Source organism: Diachasmimorpha longicaudata, chromosome 11 (genome assembly GCF_034640455.1).
Source record: "Diachasmimorpha longicaudata isolate KC_UGA_2023 chromosome 11, iyDiaLong2, whole genome shotgun sequence".
In the NCBI taxonomy this organism is placed as follows: domain Eukaryota; kingdom Metazoa; phylum Arthropoda; class Insecta; order Hymenoptera; family Braconidae; genus Diachasmimorpha; species Diachasmimorpha longicaudata.
This window is the reverse complement of record NC_087235.1, coordinates 2,658,968-2,681,038: the sequence shown is the minus strand read 5'-3', so window position 1 is coordinate 2,681,038 and position 22,071 is coordinate 2,658,968. Positions and strand designations below refer to the sequence as shown.

The 22,071-nt window shown below is 39.8% G+C and overlaps 4 protein-coding genes across 4 annotated transcripts; 2 read left to right on the top strand and 2 right to left on the bottom strand.

Annotated features, from left to right (window-relative positions):
* Nucleotides 1-16: 16 nt before the first annotated feature.
* Nucleotides 17-7,906, bottom strand: LOC135167170 (general transcription factor 3C polypeptide 1). The gene is made up of 2 exons (XM_064130064.1): nucleotides 7,630-7,906; nucleotides 17-7,146 (listed from the first exon to the last, which is right to left on the bottom strand). Exon 2 carries the CDS (start codon nucleotides 7,129-7,131, stop codon nucleotides 652-654), a length of 6,480 nt encoding a protein of 2,159 aa, XP_063986134.1. The 5' UTR covers nucleotides 7,132-7,146; nucleotides 7,630-7,906; the 3' UTR covers nucleotides 17-651.
* Nucleotides 7,907-8,318: 412 nt separating this feature from the next.
* Nucleotides 8,319-12,934, top strand: LOC135167552 (uncharacterized). The gene is made up of 4 exons (XM_064130852.1): nucleotides 8,319-10,780; nucleotides 11,070-11,775; nucleotides 12,068-12,182; nucleotides 12,279-12,934. The coding sequence occupies exons 1-4, from the start codon at nucleotides 8,511-8,513 to the stop codon at nucleotides 12,461-12,463; spliced, it is 3,276 nt and encodes a 1,091-aa protein (XP_063986922.1). The 5' UTR covers nucleotides 8,319-8,510; the 3' UTR covers nucleotides 12,464-12,934.
* LOC135167563 (uncharacterized) lies at nucleotides 12,196-15,134 on the bottom strand. The gene is made up of 5 exons (XM_064130880.1): nucleotides 14,982-15,134; nucleotides 14,473-14,677; nucleotides 14,265-14,394; nucleotides 13,330-13,661; nucleotides 12,196-13,252 (listed from the first exon to the last, which is right to left on the bottom strand). The coding sequence occupies exons 2-5, from the start codon at nucleotides 14,668-14,670 to the stop codon at nucleotides 13,154-13,156; spliced, it is 759 nt and encodes a 252-aa protein (XP_063986950.1). The 5' UTR covers nucleotides 14,671-14,677; nucleotides 14,982-15,134; the 3' UTR covers nucleotides 12,196-13,153.
* Nucleotides 15,135-15,541: 407 nt separating this feature from the next.
* On the top strand, nucleotides 15,542-22,069 carry Bsf (bicoid stability factor). Its single transcript, XM_064130849.1, has 5 exons — nucleotides 15,542-15,830; nucleotides 15,910-16,058; nucleotides 16,890-17,012; nucleotides 17,773-21,333; nucleotides 21,816-22,069. The coding sequence occupies exons 1-5, from the start codon at nucleotides 15,691-15,693 to the stop codon at nucleotides 21,875-21,877; spliced, it is 4,035 nt and encodes a 1,344-aa protein (XP_063986919.1). The 5' UTR covers nucleotides 15,542-15,690; the 3' UTR covers nucleotides 21,878-22,069.
* The last annotated feature ends 2 nt before the right edge of the window (nucleotides 22,070-22,071 follow it).

The window sequence follows — 22,071 nt, the reverse complement described above, 5'->3', positions numbered from 1 at the left end:
TGTCTACTCAATTCAGTTTTTCGATTTTCCTCTATTAATTAAGGAATATTGAAAATTTAATTTAATTCCGCCGAACCAGAGCTTTTATTCCTTCATCTGAAGAAATTTTTTTTATATTTACAAATATGTACAGCGTCGATGTCAACATCGGAATATAAATTTCATGGAAACGTCAATTAGGTGAGAAGTCATAAATAAAACGATATTCTGCGTCACTGAATTCCCAAGTGATTTAAGTATTTGTTTCAGATATATTTACAATTTTTGCGTAATTGTAATTGCATGAAAACATAAACAATTACGAATCGCTAGGAAATCGTTATTTAGAATATTTCATACATACTTTCAATGAAAATATTCTTGAATTTTCAGTGAATCACGAAGAAATAATAAGTTTATTCTCATAAATTTATTATTTTTCGTGATATTTAGACGTATGACAAATTTGGGTATTTTTTCTAAAAATCTAATGTTCACAGTGAATTATGAAAAATCGAGAAATCCTCAGGTTTCCCGATATAATAGAAATTCATATCTTCGTATTATTGTCAATGCGAATGAAAAAGAACAATGTAATTTCATATAATCAAATATACAACATTAAATATCGAATAAAAATAAATTAACAATTCGTCCCTCCCATTGAATTCCTCAAAGATGTTCTCGATTTTTCCTCAAGAAACTCGAAAATTTGACAACAGCCCCAAACGTCGGTTCAACGACCATCTCATCATCGAACTCCATCCCTCCATCCTCCCTGATTGGAAATGTAATTTTTGTGAAGGTGGAACGAGAGAACAAATTCGCCGGCCCCTTCTGCAAAACCCTGACCCGCAAACATCCCAGTTTCACCAGAATCTCAACAAGTTCTCTCGTATGATAGGGTTGCAGAGCTGGTATAAATCGTTCTTGAATTCTGACTAGAATAATTCCAGGATGTGTCAGACAGTGTCCAAGGACAGCTCCAAGCATTTGTTCAAGGCTTTTCCTGTTGAGCAAACCATCAATCTGAATCCAAGGTCTCACCACAACATTTATATCCTCAGCTGAATTCAGGTCAAGTTTCTTGGCTGCTGTGTAAATGTCCTTGGTCTGTAGAAGGCAGGTTCTCTTTTTCTGAAGATTTTTCTGTTGTTCGTTAGCAGGCACCGTTGGACTTCCCTGTTCACTAGGTGTCTTCTTACTACTACCAGCTGCCTCTGGTTTCTTCGCACTCTGTGCATCATCACTTTCAGAATTCAGCACGTAGACTATTCCAGGTGGCACTGGAGGTAGGGCCTCCTTCTGTAGTCTCATAATCCTTATCGACTGAATCAACCAGGGATCCACAAAGTTGTGATGAATGTAATGCATATCTGTCACTCCACTTCGTAAGAATAATTTTTGATCAGTTAAGAAGGACAGGATATCATACAATCGTTTGTCAAGTACTTCATGAAATTGCATCACCAGTTGCTTCAGAGTTGCTCCCTGCTCCCTCCTGTCCCTCACAAAGTCATAAATAATGTCAATCTCAGATTCTTTGATGTCCTCCACCTCTGACAATCTCTTTATCTCATCATATCTCGGAAATTCTCTAGGAAAAACAGCAAATTTCCTGAGATCAGCAAGAACCTCCTTGTACATATCATCCCTCACCATTAACAATCTCTCGGATTTCATCAGACTACCCCCAGGATGATCCTCAATTTCTCCTCGAAGATGCGGGAATGAGAAAAATATCCCGAAGGTATTCACCACGAAGTACTCATGAGCGTGATGACTATCAGGAACGTCTTCATTGAGCTCCTCTCTCATCGTCAAAAGGGCAATTCTTGTGTGACGAGGACCACTGTCAGCTGAGTCCTTATTATTTTCATCCAGAGCGTATTCACATTTTATGGTGCTGTCCATCGTCGCTACGATATCATTCAGGTAATTGGAGGTCTTCTTTGGTGTTTCGTAAGAAACAATCGCCGAGTTGTCTCCACACGTGTTCGTTGTCCTCTGCTTTCTTTCCTGACGATGGTTCTCAAGATCTACGTCCATTTTAACAATTTTATGTCCTGCAACAATATCCCGGAGCTTATCGACTGCACTAAATGTCGAAACATCCTCGAGTTCTTCGGATCTTGTCGACAGAAAAGCCTTGTGAATGCGATCATCAACTGGAGTTGATTTAGCAATCTCAATATCTTCTTTGCTGATTTGGATTATCGTTCCATCCTGAAGCTTTATGTAGTCATTATCAACATCATCATCAAGATCGCTTCTACATTCTTCCGGATTTGAAACGCAATCACTATTGGAATCCTCTCCAGGACTGGGTTTTTTCAATTCCTTCCAGTGGGTCTTCATAGGTCCAATTTTCTTCGTAGACGACTTGGGCAGAGTAGTTTCCGCGTCAATGTTAATCTTATCAGAATCTGAAGTCCCTTCAGCTCCCCGACCATCGCCTTTCGCTGGTTTAATGACAGGAGCACGTGGAGGAGCTCTGGATACCGACGAAGGATCGCTCTGAAGATCAGAATGCTGAAGACTCGTCAGAATATCCTGATATCGTTTAGCAATCGTAATGTACATTTCATCGTATTCCTGGAGTTTAGGATCCAGTGCAATAACATGATCAGGAATTTCAACGTTGAAATCAATGGCTTCGTCAACAAGATACTCCGGAATTCCCACCAACATTCCACCAGTTGGAATCACCATCTCGACCCCACCTACATCTCCAAGAGTATTGTCCTCGTGTCCTTTGATAACATTTTTCAGGAACTCGAAGATTTCCTCGTAAATCTCGACGGGGACTTTGGTCTGGAATTTATGGAGATAAGCAGTGCTCAGTTGGTACTGCGATGAGCTCATCGGCATACAATTTCCAAATTTCTTGATGGCATTCAGATAATGCTTTTTGACAGACACCATGTGATCAGCCCTGATCTTTCCCATAGCATTTTTAAGTAGAAGCTCAGAGTATTGTTGATAAATCCTGAAGAGTTGATATGCCCAGGATCTTCGATCCTTCCCACAGCACATAGAACTGTAGATAACTGAATTGATGGTCGCTGTGTGGATATCATTGGTACTCCTCACCTCCTGAGTGAACCCCAAGTGGCTATGAGGTTTCTGAGGATGAGTTATCTCATAAAACAAATTGAATTCTTGAATTGTCTTTGGCATAGGTCCAGCCTCCTTCGTCTCAGACTCTGAGATATCGTAGTATTTTTTCGCTACGTAGGAGACTAGTGTCTTGAATACCTCGATGATTCTCTCGTCTGAGTCCCTAGGGTACTCCTGCTTGATCTTGTCGACGATATTGTTGTACCTCTTGTGAATGTAATAACTCTGCTTAATCTCTTCCACTCCGAGACCTACCGAGTGCATCGTCTGCGGTTGCTTCAGCATGTAGAGTAGTCTTCTCTGACAAGCTCGCGATGTCTTGTTGTGAGAACTCGAGGAGTAAAACCTCAAAACGTCTCGAACTGCAGTGCAATTGATCACTTGTCTTCTTGGATTTGGGCATAAGTAACTCATCACAACCCTGCAGACGAGCAGAATGTTATCCTCACGAGAATCCCACTCGACTCTGAGCTTGTTCATCTTCTGAAGGGCTGAGTAATCAATATCGTCGTACTTGACTTTAGTATTTCCTTTCTTAGGCTGCTTCCTGGGGAGAACCCTCCTGACAATCGTGTGCTGTTTCTTCATCTTGGCTGACAGTATTTTGTGCTTCATCTGCTTATCTGTGGAAGTGAGTTTCTTATCACTAGGGATTTTCAGATCGTTAGCATCCAAATTCGTTGGGCCACTCTTCTTGAGGCCTTTGAACTCCGTAAATTTGAGAGGTTTAGCCTCGATCTTGGAGAGATGAATATTTCGTTTGGTTGTTTTCACAGGGGATTTCTTAGGTTCAATTACAGATGTACAGTTATGATTGAAGTTTTCCCAATTCCAATTTCGTTTTAAATGCGCGAAGAAGGCGGAGTCAATGCCAGCTGCTCCTCTTTTATCCCCAGGTAGCTCCCCAAGGTCGCGACGCTCAGCCTCATCTGGTGACCGAGCCTGCAACGTCTCGATCATTTCGGATTTCTTGGCAAGATCTTCCAGGATTATATCAGTCCCCTGAACTGCTAGTCGTCCCCCCAATTGAGTATTGATGCAGATATTCCACATGTCGTACCAGTACTTCTCCACCACCTGCATCTTATCGAAGTAGTAGCGCTGTCTGAGGTAATCCTGCTCATCAATTTTGTGGTAGCTAGGTGCTGATGTCGTCGTGTCAAAGAGTTCACTTCTTTTGTTGAGATAAAGGAACACCTGGTCCTTTTCCTTCAGCTTCTGTGGGCCAAACTGGACTAGTCCAATGAAACACAATCTCGTTATTGTCTCGTGAAAACTGAAAATATATTTTCTGTTGAAGAGGATGGCATTCCTGAGGGGTGTGGGAAGGTCTTTGATGAGTGTGTGCTTCCTGATTGGATCTTCCAGGTAGTAATCAAGGTCTGCCATTCGATAAGGGACGTTGTAGAACTTAACGAGAATGGATAATGGAATTCTGTGGAGAATATCACACATGAGGACCCAACCATGGGGCCAGCCAATGTGAGGGATCAACGGAGGGATGAACATCTTCCAGCCAACTTGGCTATTGTATATAGTCCCCATTTCTTTTTCCATTTTATGGTCGATTTTGTATCCTCTGGCTCGAAGACCCTGAATATGTTCAGATTGGCAGGAAGGAGGCGTCGTGGGATAATCATGAATAATGTAATACAGCATCAAGTGGATTATTTTCATCCTAACGAATTTTGGACTGTATCCGTACTTCCGTCCCACTTTTGGATCGTACTTTATGTCCGCAGGAACATCGAGGGTAGTTGTGTCTAGTTTACATTTCCTCTTCAGTCGCTTCTGGGGAGAATTCTCATCATCTGCTTCTGAAAAAGTGGATTTCGACCTGTGGCACTTCATGACGCAGAATTTTATTCTGGCTTGTTCCACCGCCGATTGAATCACCGTGTGATTAATGTCGATGCTAGGATCACAAATGAAAGTTATACTCTTTTTTCTTCCTTTCGAGGTCAGGGTTAAGTTAATATTCTTCACCAGATTCTCAGCTGACAGCTTCTGCAACAGTCGAAGCAGTGATTTTTTATCGATCTTTACGTCGTATCCCTCACGCTCCTCCTCCTCGTTGATCATTCTCGTAAGCTTCGTCAGGTCGTCGATGACTTTGTGCTCCTTCACTGATTCAATTATCATATTGGAGCGCTTCAGAATTCGATAGGTGATTGTGCCAGAATACTGAGTCTCGTCCGAGTGCAATTCTCTGAGGAGACTCCGCAGTTCACCTTTCGGCATTTCAGGGACTTTAATTTCCTGAAGGAGAATATCACAAGCGTCAACTTTCGAAGGCTCTTCTGGCTCCAGTTTAAGTCGTTTTGCAGGTAACAATGAATGTTTCATTTGATCTGATAAGTCTTTTATTCTTGAATGAAGGTTCTTGATTTCTTCTGTGGATAAATTCCGATGGGTGACCTGGTATTTACGGATTCTCTGGTGCTTGTACTTCTTCAGAATTCGATTAGTGGATGAGAACAGCATATTGAGGTCTTCTCTCGAGGATTTGGGGACTATAAGAAGTTCCTCAGGGTCCACGTCCATTCTCTCCGCCACAGAATCCACTCGATGAGTCTCTACCCCAGAATTAATGGGTTCAGGAGGAGGGGATACAGTCGGAGGAGGACTGTTCGCATGTGAAATTTTCGTGAGCGCCTTCATCTTGGTCATCTCAGTCTTGAACTGTTTGCTAATCTTACTGTTCTTCTCGAACCTCTTGGAGACGTACTTGGTGATCCTCTGTCGGCCCATATCGTTCATGTAAATCCCCACAACCTGCATCTTCGCCAAATTTCTGAATATCGTTCTCGACTGTAGTTTAGACACACCCATACTCTTTCCTAGTTCAGTGTGACTCAATCCTTCGTGACTAGACCTTTCCACGTACTGATTTGCCTGTTTGAGAAGTGGCTCATTGACTTTCTGTTTCGATATATCCAGATCATAAACCTCTTCCTCCTCCAGATCCTCTTTATTCCATAACTCGGTGAGATCAATGTTTGGATCCAGCAACTGGATAGCCTTGATCTTCTTCTCCACGTTGGAGCTCTTCCTCTGCCACTCTGAAACATCAGCATGAGGGTACAGCGTTCTGTAAGGAACCAGAAGATCCGTTCTGGCGACCTTTTGAAAAACCGCCAATTTGAACAGATTTTTTATCGTCCTTTCTATCTGCAGTTCTTTCTTAATTTCACTGTAATCCGCGATATAGTTCTCCCGAGTCTTCAGGATATCAACGATTTTCTCAGCTAGGTAGATCATCTTGGGTTTTCGTTCAACGAAGAACCTGGGGAGATGCAGTAGACTTCCACTCGTTCCGTGACCCGAGATCTTCTGGTGATGCAGTTGCTTCGTTATCATTCTATGTTTTGTCAGGTACTTTCTGTGGTAGAAGAGAGATTTTGGCTCTTCGCCTAGAATACTGAGGCTTCGCTTGCCCTGGGTAACTTCACCGTGATATCTGGATCTTCCCACTCGTTCCAGGAAGCAGTACTGCACGATGTTGAGCTCCAGAGTGGGACAGAGTGAGTCACCCATGAGAGCGTTCTGCCTCGTGGCTTGAGAGCCAACAATCACTAATTTCTGACCGTATTTCTCATCTGCAGAAGCCAAACTCATGGTTCTGATGGAATCAATGGGCTGTCTTGTGTAATAGCTTTTGCAGGAACCTCTGTCACCGGTTTTTGGATCGTCGACTGGAAAATGCTCGTAAATGTCCTCTGGGACCACCTCGGGTTCGAGGATCGTCCCCATATCTGCGTCCACAAACTCGTAACGATCGTAGATCACCAGAGGGGGTCTGGGGGTCTCCAATTGGTAGAAAAGGAAGTTGTTCGTGGAAGTGCAGATGCACCAGATTTGCTCCATCAGGGGAGAGGGAAAGGGATGACTGATCTGAAGTCGCATTGCTAGGCGTTGCCACAGGGCTTCCAGGGTGATACCGTCGAGGCCCTCCAGAGCCACTTCGTCGATTACCGCGTCCACGAGGTTCGTGGACGGGGAGTAAATCATCGTGTCCATTGGGGTAGGCATTTTCACACGCGTTACCTGGAGGAGTAAGCGTTGAAATTATTGATTGGATCGAGAGCTGTTTAGTATAAAATTAAATTAGTACACAAATTAAGGGAACTACAAGTCAACACGAAAGACAAGTCAAGAGAAAATGAACTCAACACCGAAGAAATTCCTCAGAGCATGAGTTGAACAATACATTAGCTTAATACATAATCAATAATTAAAAATATTTAGGTTGTCATAAACACTCATATGTTGATTAATCACTACGAAAGTTCTATGGAAAATAAAAAAGTTCTGCAACAATGAAATTCTGTAGCAAAATAAGATGAGTCCAGTGATCCCTTGTATTGAGTTTACGAACAATATCTTGGAATCTAAGAGACATAACGAAATTTGTAAACTATTTGTTGTAGCAGCCAATTCGCTCTCTAACAAAGGTTATGATGAAAAATTTGTTATCTTTCTTAGATTTCGAGATATTCATCACAGATCAACAAGTCGTGGATATTTTACCTGCTGTAAACACTCGAAGATCAACTACATATCACAAAACAAATTAACACGAATTAAATTCGCTGGAACTTGAAAGCACTCCATACAAAATATTCACTATCGACGTTCACATCACTGTCCCGACTTTTAGGTTATGTATTTAAATACCGACTCGCGTGACGGTTCTGCAGTGAATGAGCACAACATAATGAGCATGACATCACGCCAGTTCTCTGGATTGGTTGTGTCGTGGGCTGGTGAGAGATTTTCTAATGTATTTTGGTGTCACATGATCCTGAGAGCTGCGCCTCTAGACACTGCGCAGATCCGTGTTTGGGTGCTTTACTGAGATTGTAAAGTAAAAGACACATGTACTGACTAGATTATGGGTTTTCCTGAGCTTTGAACAGCTTTGAATAATAGTCCCATGAACGGACCCTCGAACATTTCATTCGGTTTTCCATTTTGTGGCCATTCATTCTATTTTTTGTTTTTTATTCGATCAAACATATATGAAATTTCATTGTTCCGTTTGAATGATTCCTGTGGCGGAGATTATAGCACTCCTAACGTTTACGGAGTGCTCCGTAGTAATACCTTACCGACAGGCACATCCACCACGTAGTTCATGAGCCACCGCTACGAAATTTTGCGTTGGAAGACGCCCCATAAGCATCAACAATCTCTAATCTGATACTAGACTGTTCTGTCCCACTCAGTGATATTATGGTCCAATCTTTCCGGGTGGGAGTACGGTATAAAAGAACGTCAAACCAAACCCTTCAGTTGTTTATATACCATGCACAACAGTAGTGTCATAAGTCCATCAGTCTATAATAAATTACCCCCAAACCCTCTGAACACCGGTTAAACCCCCTGTCAGGTCTGATAATTCTCGAAAAATGGTGCGTGTCATACCAGTGCATAATTTCCTGTCTCAGAATGTGGGTCAGATCGATGAGCCAACGGCATCATGCACAGCTAATGTCCAGGGTCAGGATATGCTTTTACTGTCCCTATCGTCTCACTGCGTCAAAGTTTACGGATTATCATCATCACAATCAGAACTTCTGACAGTATTTCCCACTGTTGATTCAGTTCATCAGTTACTTCACTCGGACAAGGGTAATTATGTAGCAACTCTAGAATCAAAAAACTCGAGGGACGGAACAACGACAAATAATTTTGTACGTATTTACGTTAATTGGGAGCTGTCTGGTAATCAGAATCAAGCGATGAGGGCTAGAATAGCTGGAAGAGTCACGCCCAGTCTTAACCGCACCCTCAACAGTCTCGAAATGATAGAACTGCCCTTGAACTCCCAACCTACCCAAATAGCCTGTTGCCAGACAACCGGTAATCTTCTGGTGGTAATGGAGAATGAAGCTGTCATTCACGAATTAAAAGTCGAGACCCAACACCTCTCAAAACAGAAATTCCTGGACTTCGAAGTCAGGCCCTGGTTCCTCCGATTCACATTCACACCTGATCACGTAGAAATTGCCGAGGAATTTATCACCATCATGAATCCCACGAACTTCATGATGTTTAAACTAACGAATCAGTTCAACGACGACATGATCAATAACGTCGAGAGCGTCAACAATACGAAGAACACTAAAAAGCGAATGAATCAAAATGTTAAAATCACAAGACAGGACTCGGAAAGTCCAGGCAGTGACAAGAAACAGAACAAGAAACGAAATTCCCAAACGAAATCAATCATCGATTACACAAAATCAGTCGTCAACGAGAGAACTTTCATCGACTGGGATCAGCTGGTTTCGAAGGAAGCTGAAGAGCTCCAACGACTGGAACTACTGAAGATGATCGAGCCGGGGACCAAGAATTTCAATATAACTCTAGGCTCGATATCATCAGATATATCAGAAAACTCTCAAAGCTTCGAACCCCCTGTGGTACCAGCCCCCGAGATTTCAGCAACGATTACAACGAGATCCAACGAGGACAGTTGGTCGGAGAACTACAGCATCGAGCACCTGTTGAGGCTGAAAATCCTTCCGACGTCTCCAGAGACTACGAAGGATTTTGGTAATGAGTATTTTACGTGCTGCGGGATGAAGCCATCCTACTGGAGGTCCAAAACCCTCGTCACCAAGCAAAAGAGGTCTCTTTTACGTTCCCCTAAATATAATGTATTCAACGGAGTCACTTGTCTTGTGTGCACAGCCCAAGAGGGCTATCTCTACCACTTTTCTCCATCGATCAAGGAAGAAATCACTCTGAACTTGTCCTCATACACTGTTTATCCATTCACTTCTCCAGTGAGTCATGTAGCCCTGGAAAACACTGCTCTGCACGCTCTCACCGAAGCTGGACTGGAGTCTTACACACTACGTCTGCCTCAAGTGCAGACTAAGGGTGGCATAGACTGTAAAGATCATAGTGAGCCTGACACAATTTCCCTGATTGGATTGAGACCGTTTCTGGGGGTCAAGAAGCTTCTTCAGGCAGCCAGATGTCTGGTACTCCTTGCCGCCGACCAAGAATCCTGGACTTACTATTCCCTAGCCCTTCCCAATCCTGAAGACGTCTACTACGATATCTTGAGTGCAGCCAACAACCACAAAGGATCGAGTCCTTGCACTTACAAACATCTCCTGGGCGAAGCCTACACTGTTCTTAAACTGGCTAAGGACATGGTTTACTACACTTCTGACGTTGAGTACTCTAGCAACATCAACGACACCTCGAAGTCTCATCTGGATAATCTGTACAGGCAGTCTTGTGGCCTGCTTGCTGATTACTACGTCTCTTCGTCTTCACCTTACGACTGGAATTCCTGCATTCGTTATTACAAACTCGCTGGCCTGAGTGCACCTGATGTACTGGGAAGAAAAGATGTGGGTAAAGCCCCTGGAGTAGTTGTTTATCTGTCCGATGTGTTGCTGACTTTACATTCAGGCCCTGACGCTGATGCTCTATTTCAAGAGCACAACATCGTGGAGATTCTGGGAAGTGCGGAGAAGGAGGACCTTCTCAAACTCATTCTTGCGAGTCCTGTGTTGAGGGAATATGCAACTGATAAGTTGATCCATGTCTTGAGTAGTTGGGAAGCCACTGATGCTAGCCAGTTTGCTCTGGTGTTATTGTATACTCAGGCGGAGAGACAGCAGTTCGCGGAGAAGGCTCTTGAGAGTATTTCTGATCGGTACGTAGAATTTATTATGTGAATTTTACTATAAATATGTAATTACTTTTATTCAAAAATTACTTTTATTGCGAAAAATTCTGGGACCCATGAAATATTTTCCAACTTCGACATTTCTCTTTTAACATCTTTTGCTTCGATAGTTAAAACTCCGGGAATAAAAAATTATCATTCACTTCTCTAATTATTAATATTAATAGCAGGTCCCTGCATTTTCGTAGATTAACAAGAAAAGCTTTTGTCTCAACAGTGGACACTCACTTGATCAAGAAAAATGTGCCTTTCACAGGTATATCACAGAAGCCACCCTCACCAACTGGTCCTGGTTGTTCGATGTGACGAGTGTGAAGAAAGGAAACGTTATCCCCACGTTCTCTGATTACGCTGGGATTTTAATTAGACAGAGGACGAGGATCTTTGCTCATGTTGTTGCCAAGCTCGTCCGAAAGGAGGCATTGACTCTGAATCAGATGATTCAGATTTTCCTGGCATATCTGCCTTCGAGGATTGGGAGAGATGGAAGACTCGCTGCTGGAGCCCTGCAGCTGTCTCTGGAAACTTATTTCAAGAGGATTTATGGGGACGATGAGAAGGGGAGGGAGGGAACTGGAGAGAGCGATGTCGCGGTTTTGGAGGGCTTCACGATTCTGGTGAGGTCGTACTTAGGGGAACTAGCGCAGGGACAGGGGAAGAGCGAAGATAGGGAGGGGAAGGATGTCTTGTTTGGGAGCCTCAGGCCAGAGTTCCTGGACCATCCTATGCTCTATAAGAATGATGGGGTTAAGGGGGAGGTGAGGCTGGAGGTTATTAAGTTACAGGCGTTGCTGGCCAGCGGACATCTCAGTAATGAGTGTTATGAGGAGGTCAAGAGGTTCTTGGAGACGCAGAGCATCGAGGGGGGATTGTCTTTTAAGATGTTGTGTGTCAGGGATGCGGAGAAAGGGGTGGAATTGCTGGCAGATAGGTGTCCACAGGTGCTGCTGATGTATGCCAAAGTAAGGATTACCGTTCTTTATCACTAGATGGTTAATTAATTGAAGTAAGATGGATTTGTTGATTTTGATAATTGACAAAAATATTATGGAGAATAGAAAGTTATCGTAAAGAAACGGATTGCGAATTCTCCAGCGAAAATATTTGACATTTTCTCAAAAAATCATATCCTATTAAGATTTTTCAGTGAATTTAACAGAATGCAAAAAAATCTAATTATTGCCTTTTCTCCACTTTATAGAATTAGGAAGTCTTGCCAAAATTTTCCTATTGTTATCAATTATTAATTTACAGGATAAATATACCAAAGAGTCGGAATGGAAATATTTCGTGCACTTCTTGCTGCAAAAACTCAATGAGTACGAGGGGAGCCCTCAAGCCTTTAAAATTTACGACGAATTATTGAAAGGTAAGATGACAGATTTCGATTGATTTTTTCCTTTATTGTATTAAAAATATTGACACGTTTCAATGTGTCTGATTGGCTGACATTGAATCGTTACAGATACAGCGATTTATGTAGCACAAACCATGTCAATGAGGGGTCTACAGCGTGTATTACCCAACGACAGCAGTATTCCTTCGTTACAACAATACATAGATATCAGTAGTCAAGTTGTGCACGCTGATTACATTAAAACAATGATAATGGGTACTGGTCAACATTTACTAACTAATATCAATTTTTAGATTCTCACTGTGATGATTTATAAAACTAATGTGATTTTTTCTCAAAAGAACAAATGTTATTATCTTAGAGAAGTTTTAAAAGTTTATGTAAATGTATTGAGACATTAAATAATGAATGATAAAGAGATTTATTCGTGGCAGTCAATTCGTTAATCGAAGAATCTGTAAATTATCTGTTATCCTTATTTATAATTAAAAAAATGTTTGAATTTCATTATAATTCTTTAATATAAAATATCTTTCATTAACATTATCGCAAAAATGGACGGAAATTATTCCTCACAAGTCCTCAAAACTCGTCTTCTCATTTGTACACTCAGGATACAAAAAAAATTGTATAAAAATCTTCAGAGCTCGTTTTTGTTCAAAGTTATGAACATGATATTTACAACATTAGTTGGAAAATAGTCAGGAAGTACAATTTTTATTTCTTAAATTAAATCGTCGAATTCCTTTGGTACTCAAAAAAAATTCGACGTGGACGGTTTTGCGATCTACTCGTGCATTAATCTCTAAATAATTTCTAAAAAGCATAACTTCGTTTGCTTTAGCGTAAAATCTTCTGCCCTTAGTTGTCAATCAACGTTTCGAGTTAAAAAAATTTTCAAAACATGAACAATAAAATTTCTCTGAACACAGATTTTGTTTTCCCTTATTTTTTAGTAGTTTTATGAAAATCCTTAGTCTTAATTATATGGGCATTGTTAGGACGGTACTGTGAGGTGTAGTTGGACGAGATCCAGCGATTGAGTGGGTCGTTGATGCGTTCAATGACTGCATCGTTCCCATCTAGATGAATAAGTCAATGAAGTCAGTGGAAATGATAATTAAATATTAAGTAACTTTTTGAATTATTGAACACTTACTCTTAAATGTGCTAAATCCTCCAATCGACTGAGATCTGATAGCTCCAAGTACAATGTGTACACAATTAACCATCCGTACACAGAGAAGAGCAGGAACAGAATCCAGAGAAGGCACATCATTATGTTGTAGGAGAATATCATGTCGTTGACGATGCTGAAGAGTAAGAAGGCGAGAAATCTAAACATCGTAAATCCAGCAAAAACATACAGCCATGGGATTATTTTCTTTTCATATTCCTTTCTCAAGGCATTTATCAGGATTATCGAAGTGACTAGGACGGCAATTGCCCCGAGCATGGAGAACAGGGCGGCGACGAGGAGGGCATTGCGTACTGAAATGAAGAATAATGTAGGAATTAGTTCAACGTCGAACGATTTTGGCTGATTTTAATTGTTGATTAAATTTTAATTAACATATGAAAGTCTCATGGAGATTCTGCGACATATCTTTCATTCTTTCTTTTAAAATTTTGTATAAAATAAAAGCTATTGCAAATGATTACGGGGACATTTTCATGTTTTGAATTTTTCACAGATGTATGAGCGTTTAGTAGATAAACACCCCTGAAAATTATAATTAAAAACAACGATAGAAGTAATTAAAAATCAAATGAAAATTTCATCAAAAGTAGCATTTTTAACTAATTGTGGTAACTACTTGTTTGTAATTTCTTCTGGAAACTCATTTCTCTCTCAATATTTATTCAAAATATTGTTGCTAATGTTCCTAAGGTCATCTAGCTTTCTAAAAATATATATTTATAATTTTTGGGAATCCCATAGTGACAAAGCAGTTTAAAATGCTAGAATCCGAGAGCTTTAGTAGACAAAAAAAACAAATAAAAAATAATGTAGACAACACTTGGAAATATTGTCAGGACTTCCTCCTGAACTATAATTGTATTCGATCGCTTATTGTTCTCTCGATTACTCACCATGTTTATTACCTACATAAACGAACTCGTACGATATGATGTAGTATCCGTTATGTACAGATCCTGGTACTACCTGTGATAGACAGTAAATATCGAAAGCTCCAGTGCAAATCGTAAACAGCGCCAAAAACTGAAAAACAAGATAAATCAATTGTTGTTCACTAATGACTTATTCATCACTTTACTGTGTCGAGGAAGGATTACTCACCACTCCGAAAGCTGCAGTAACCATGGCACTTCTCGGTATATCGGAAAAAAAGGCTTTTGTTAGAATTGGTCTCTGGTACCATGGTATCACAACACTTTTGGTTGATCTCGATGATCTCAAGTTTGCACTGCTTCGGTTTGTCACATGCGAGTATACGGACGGAGTGCCCACGCTGGGCGACTTTTTTCCGTAATTCATTGTTTACCTTCAACAGCAATAGAACATAATGATTGAACAATCATTCTGAATGATGCAAGCAAACCCAAGACATAAATATCGAGCATGAAATAACAGATAATCATTGAAATCCATTAAGGGTTTTTTGATGAGCAGTAATTAGAGATGACAAACTTTATAAATAATGTCAGTTGGCACGCCCCGAAATTGTGACAGGCCACATTTGCTATGTAAAGCATCGTTACAGAAAAGTGTAATGATTGAGAGACATTTTTCGCCACTAATTGGAAGAGAATAGGGTGATAAACTCATTAATTTCACTGTATACTCACGGATTTGTCAGGTTTACAGTAAAAAAAATCCTTTCCCTGTCGTTAGGATGTATCATCAACGCGGACACACCTACAAATTGTCAACTGTATGAACTAAATCATGAACAAGTGTGTGCACTTGTAGTCAACGAAACGAAGTGCTCGGAAACGAAGCTGCACCGTCGGTAACTTGGTAACTTTGACCTAGATGTAATTAGAGACATCTGTGCAGCACAGGTGGGAGCCCAACCGCCATCTTGTTCGCCATTGCACGTTTTTGCTGACAGTACGAAAGTAGCTAAATATTTAGAACGCAGTACAAATGGGTACAAGCTGAGTACACTCCATAGAGTTAGTTCATTTTGGAAAGAGAAAGCACCTGCCTGCTATCGAAAGTTCTTGTGCACCAGCAGAATCGCTTCTGATGGTGGACTTCTCACCCCCAGAATTCGACGGTGGCGTCTCCCATCCTCAGGATCAACTACTAAACCTCGCCGGGGGATCGCTAGTCCACCCTCTTTGATCCGACTCATGCCTTCTCTGTTATGAAACCGCACGCACACACATTCGCCTGACGAATAAAGCACCGTAGTTGTAGCTGCACATGTGTGCATATATATAGTCATGCGGCCATTGCTGTAAGGCCTCCATAGAGCAAATTTTCCGACTTCTCCCGGGTAAGTCTTCCCTTCACGTGAATTGCAGATACGAATAACGTGCATATATCATAATGGCAACGCTATTACGATACGTCAAGTATTTAAGACAAAATCATGGTATCGCGAGAAGGATAAGTTTGAGTCCAAATCTTGTCGAGCCGAATGTACCACGAGTTGGCCTCTACAACCAACGCATAACCAACTCGACCAGGTAAAATTCCATTTATTTTATTACCATGCATATTCTCAACAATAACTAATAATTTAGATGTTATCATTTTGTTGTACAGAAATTACGAAACCCGAGCTGTAAATCGTCAAACTGCACCAATTTACAGTTTTGAAAAGTCTTTTCAGTCTCTTCAAGTACAACTGAAACGTTCTGGAAGGACAAATAAAGCGGATATTGAAAAGATACTTGAAGAAATACAATTAACAGGTAATTCACAGTTTGGAAGATGTATTTCAAGGTTTTGGGGAAATTTCATGACAACTTTCATGAGGGAAATTTTCTTTTCTGAGATACGTTTTAATTATTCGAAAAAAACTTTAATCGAAGTAGTGATAAGGTCAATGCGACAGTTCCTGATCAGTTAAGTGCAATGCTCTGAATGAGTGGCGGATATACAAAGGTCAATTACATTCAGTTGAAACTTCTTTTAAGTTGAACAGGAGATATTGATTAATAATTATTAACAAATTTGTTTGAGTTACAAGTCAAATAATTTATTAAAATTGGAGGTTTGAAGAATTAAATTTCGAGACAATTTTTTATGAAAGTTTTACGCGTGGATGAATCTTTGATCACGAGGTGAGACAATTTGTAACTAGAGAAATAGGGTGGTTTGGGGTGGAAACTTTTGTTTGGTCTTCTTGATTGATAGAGACTACTGAATATTAATTTTGTCCGAATTACGTTAAAACCTTCTTACCTTACATCATTTCCATTGGCCGTTTTTTTCGATGGTGTTTTCTTTCTGAAATTCAGCATTTTCAATTGAAATCACTGATGACTGAGATACTTCTCTCAATGCACGTTTTGGGAGACACGAGTTTTTCTGTAAAAAGGGCTTTTTGGCCCTTACGTGACTATTTCATATACCTAGTCATAGAATGGAATTTAAAGTAAAGATCATGCGTATCACGGTATGAAAGGGCACAATAAAAATATGAAGAACGATATATTTATTCAACAAGATATTTTTAATTCATCAAGAAAAACTGCGTGACACTTAGGGAATCCAATGATGATTCAATTTTTTTTTACCAGGAACTGTTCCAAGCTTGGAGGCACTGCTACTTATTCGTTGTTGCGGAAGGCCCCTGATTGATCAAAATGCAAAAGAAGGTGTTCGATTGGTGCAGGATATATGGGATACCCTGGAAAGATTGAGTGAGTGATGATTTTTCTTTGAACTTCTAAGTTTTAACTGAAAATATTCTCAAGTAAAGATCTTTTTCCGAGAGAGCTTTTCAGGATATTTGTAATGAGTATATAAAATTAAAAATTAAATTAAATAAAATTTAATTTAATTTTAAACAATTAAATTAAATTAAATTAAAAATAAAATTGTCTCCCACCAAGTAATATCATGAAATTACAATAAATCAATGAAATACTTAACGAAAAAATATAAATCCACTATAATGATATTTTTTCTTTGCGATACTGTTAAAGTAGCTCTACCCTTTCAGTAAATTTTCAGATTATTGAAAACTACAGACTTTGTATCAAACTTAATCATCTTTGGAATCGTAATTTTTTCGTCAATTGAATTGTCGTTTACGTTAAAAAAAGTTTTAAAAATCAGAACTTAACATAATGTTTAACGGAAAAATGAAGACTTCCCTTGTAGTCAAACTTTAAACTCTGAAATACTGATCATTAAACTTTAAAAAAATCGAGAATCAACTTATCTGTCAATAACTAAAAATGTAAGAACCCTAATTGTTTATATTCGACGGCTTTAAATAGAAAAATATACTCTCCAAAAATTAATCTATATAATACTGACAATGTATGATTTAAAAAAAAATTTTACTCATGAAAAATTTGTAAAATTTGACAACTAAGAATAGTCCAACTCATCGTATGCGTCCGATAAAATACCTTCAGTTTAAACCCCTTTAATTTATATTCTCTGACTTTTCAGAAATTCCCATGGATGTATCCCACTACAACGCCCTTCTCAGTGTCTACCTCGAACGCGACCACTCATTCTCTCCCGCCGAATTTCTCCAGATGATGGTGGACAAACAAATCACACCAAATCGCGTGACTTACCATCGCCTGATCGAAGGTTACTGTCGAAAAGGTGACATCGCAAATGCAACTAAAATAATAGAAATGATGCGGACCAACAATTTACCCCTTTGCGAAAACGTCTTCAATGCTCTCATAACGGGTTACGCCGCGACAAATGACATGAAAAATGCTGAGGCAACATTAGAAACAATGAAATCCTCAGGAATTGAGCCCTCAGCTGATACCTACTGCGCCCTTCTCTGTGCCTACGCCAAACACGGAGACGTCCCCTCGATCATGAACACAATGACGAAGTTGCAATCGCTAGAAATAACATTATTGGACCACCACCTGATGGAAATAATAGAGATATTAGCAACTAACGGACACACTGAAAAAGCTGCAGAATTCGCTTTAAAACTGCCGAAAGATATAAAACAAGATACCGAAGTCGGTCGGCTGCTCATCAAGTTAATGGATGGTAAACAAACCAATCTTGCACTGGAAATTCTCAAGAACACCACTGTAGACACAACCAGACTGCAGGCCCGATGCAGTTTTCTACTGCGAGCAGTAGCAACCAATCCACAATTCACTAACGATGAGATAATTAATCTTTGCTCTCATCTAGTAGACGAGGGTTTTCACGTACGACCTTTTGCTCTCGTACTTTATCACATTCTGTCACAGAATGCAAATCCTAGTGTTGCCATTCCGGTTATGAAGGCTTGGGAGAAACGAGGTGGAGAGATAAGGGAGCACTACTTTTGGCCATTGCTGAGAGCTCAGGCACGTGCCAGCAATTATCAAGGGATCCTTGATGTTCTCCAATCAATGGTCGATGATTTTAAAATAATTCCGTCAATCGATACATTACGAGACTACACGATTCCTTTCATGTTTGGTACATGGGACAATATAATTGCTAAACTTCTACCTCTGGGTATCGAAAAATCCACAATTTTGTACTCGATCGCGCACAGATCGATTAATGATAAAAAATTGAGAAATGCTATGATGTTCATGAGGTCTTACCCCATAAAATATCCCAAGGATCTGTTCGTGGAACAGATGGCATTCTCTTTAAATATGTGGGATGATACAAAATCGTTTGTGACCATTTTACGATTTCTGGCCGATGAATCCAATGAAAATGACGAACATAGTGATAATATTCCGATTGGTATTGCCGATGACGCAATCGTAGCTGTGTTATCTACTGTTCCAAAGTATCGACCTAACATAGTGGAGAAGCTGCTTCAAGAGTACGAGACTGCAGGTGTCAGTATTTCTCCTGAAGTGGGGGAGACTGTGAAATCCTTTTTCGAATCTAACAAAGCAGCAGAACTGGAACCCCTCATCTCCAAGCTGACCTCCGGCACGTTGAAAACAGTACCAATGGAGCAATACAATCCCTACGATAAAGAGAATACCAATGATTATATCAAGAGGCCAGTCGGAATAAACATAACAGATTTGAGAACTCAATTTGCTAATAATCTGGAGAGTAAGAATGAGGAGAAGATTTTTAAAGTTCTACGACAACTTGAATCATTGGATTATTATTCACCAGCGGTTTTAGCTCAAGCACTTGAGTTATTCTGTTCTACGGAGAATGTTGAAGGTGCTGAGCACTGTTTTAATAAGTTTAAAGAGCATTGTCAAGAAGCAACACTCGATAGCATGAAATTATTGAGCTTTGCCACACTTATGGTGAAGAAAGATCGTCTTCAAGATGCTGTTAAGATCCTCGCTGATGGCCCAGTGCTGGATGACAATGAAAAATTATCACGAGGACTTAGAGTTAAAGTCAGAAGTCTGTTGGAGGCAATGGCTGAGACACGCCATGTCGAAAATACCCATCAGATATTCAATTTACTGAAATCGAAGAACTATGTGGTCTGTGATAATTACACACTTGGACCTTTAGTGAAAGTACATTTGCTCAGAAATGAAGTTGACAAAGCGATGGACCTTTTTGAACGTTTTTCAAATGACTACAAATGTACTCCATATAAAAATGTTCTTGCAACAACCCTGATCAATGCTGAAGATGCTAATGCCCTTCAGCGATTGACTGATCTGTGTACCGAGATTCATGGAGAAAGTAATGCTTTAGTTGATCTTGCAATACTTTTCTTGGAGACAGGAAGACCTATTCAGGCAAGAAAAATCCTTGAAACCTCTGGTATTCAGATATTCAATGACAAAATCACAAGCGCCATTAGACATTTTGATGTAAATGACAAACCATCATGTGTCGAGTTGTTGACAAAAATCATGAGGAATGTTGTGAGGATAGATCGAGGACATTTGTACAATTCTCTCATTGAATTCTATAATGAGAAAAATGATTATCAGAAGGGTTTGGCTCTGTGGACAGAGATGCAGGAAATCGACGTGCAACCAACTAACTATTTCCTTGGGACTTTGAGTTCATTGTTGACGAGAAATGGACAGCCAGTGCCTTTTGTTATTCAAAACACTTCTCGTGGATTATCTCAGCCATCTTCTACAACAGAGTCATCACGTAATTCACAGAGACAGAGATACAGAAGGGCTTATGATGCTGGTAACAAATTCAATGAAGCTTTGAAGCGTCAGGATTGGCCTGGGGCTGAGGATATCATCAGGTCGGAATTACGAACGAGGAAGGACATGAAAGCCATGTACTCCCAGTTGATCAAGGCGACCCTGGAGGTTGGAGAGGTTGACAGAGCTGCTGATCTTGTACGATCTGTCATTCACAATTTGGGAGGAATTAGCAGAGCGGTATTTTCATTGGTATGTGATGAATTGCTGAGGAAGGAAAAGTATTCGACAATTGAGGAGATGGGAAGCTATTTGCAGGAAATTCCTAAGGATGATCTTGATTATTATAAAATACTCTCCCATTGTATGATTAAAAAATTGGGAATTCGAAAATATGTTGAGGGGCTGTCTGTTGATGAAGATGGAATTAAATATGCTGAAAAGAAAATTCACTTTGGAGCAATGGTTCATGGTTTGTTGGATGATCCTGAGTTCTTGGAGGATTACGAAAAATGGGCGATAAAGATGGCGGATTCCCAGATCACGAGGGCAGTGCATACTTTGTGGAATTATCATTTTATTGCTAATAATGATAAGGCTCAGGAGCTCTGGAGCAAATATATTCTGCTTTCTAATGCGCCATTGGTGAGGCCCATTATTGAAGTGGCCGTCGAGAGGAAAGATCCAGCCTTGTTGAAGAAATTGGTGGCCGACTTGGACTCACACCCACGTTTAAATGTTGGAACTAGGTGTAGAGCTATTTCTGGATTGATTAGGGCTTATAATGCTACAGAGCAGTATGACGAAGGATTGAAAGTTCTGAATGAGGCAAGCAAACGATTTCGCCTTACGATGCTGAGATTAGACTGTCTTCAGGAACTCAAGGATGGACTTGAAAAATCTGGAAAAATTTTCCCTTTCAATCTGGATAAAGATGGTGAGTTGCGGTTTCAAAATTTTTTTTAAAGATGAATGAAGATGACCACAGAAAGAAAAATTTCGTAGAAATTACTTAAGGAGTTATTCCTAATATCTTCTGATGGTTCATGTTTTTTGTCAATTTAGCGGAAATCATGGATCAGATGAATATAAAGATAAACAATATACTGTTCCTAAACTTTGCTATTACTCAATGATTTGCAAATTTTCATATTCGTGCGTCGATTTTTCTAAATTTTTGGTAAAAGTTTCTGGAATTTTGTAAATGTTTGCTGAGGAAGTAGAATATCTTCTACGATGATGAAAGTCTGTGTGCCATTAAATATTAATAGTTTCAAGTTTATCAACTGTTTCTCAGAATTTTTTTTCACAAACAAATACATTCAACAAAATATATTCCGTAGAATCTACGATATTTTTCTCTCGGTGTAGGTATAGGCTTGATTTTTTTCACTACAGGAAGATTTTTCATTTTCATAGATGATAATGTGGAGAGTGAGCTACGCCTGGACGAACGATTACAAGAATCTGGAAGAGCGTAGGAAGTTAGTGCTGAAGAACGATCAATTATCATTTAATCTAATTTCTCTACCGTTAAGATATGATGATTCATCATTATATAAATAAGCATAAAATTTATTGTCAACGTCGTTTCTCGTTCTGCAGAGTAGTTTTTGATGTATGACAGCCAAGAAAACATGGGATAACCATTAAAGTAATCTGTATAAAATTTATG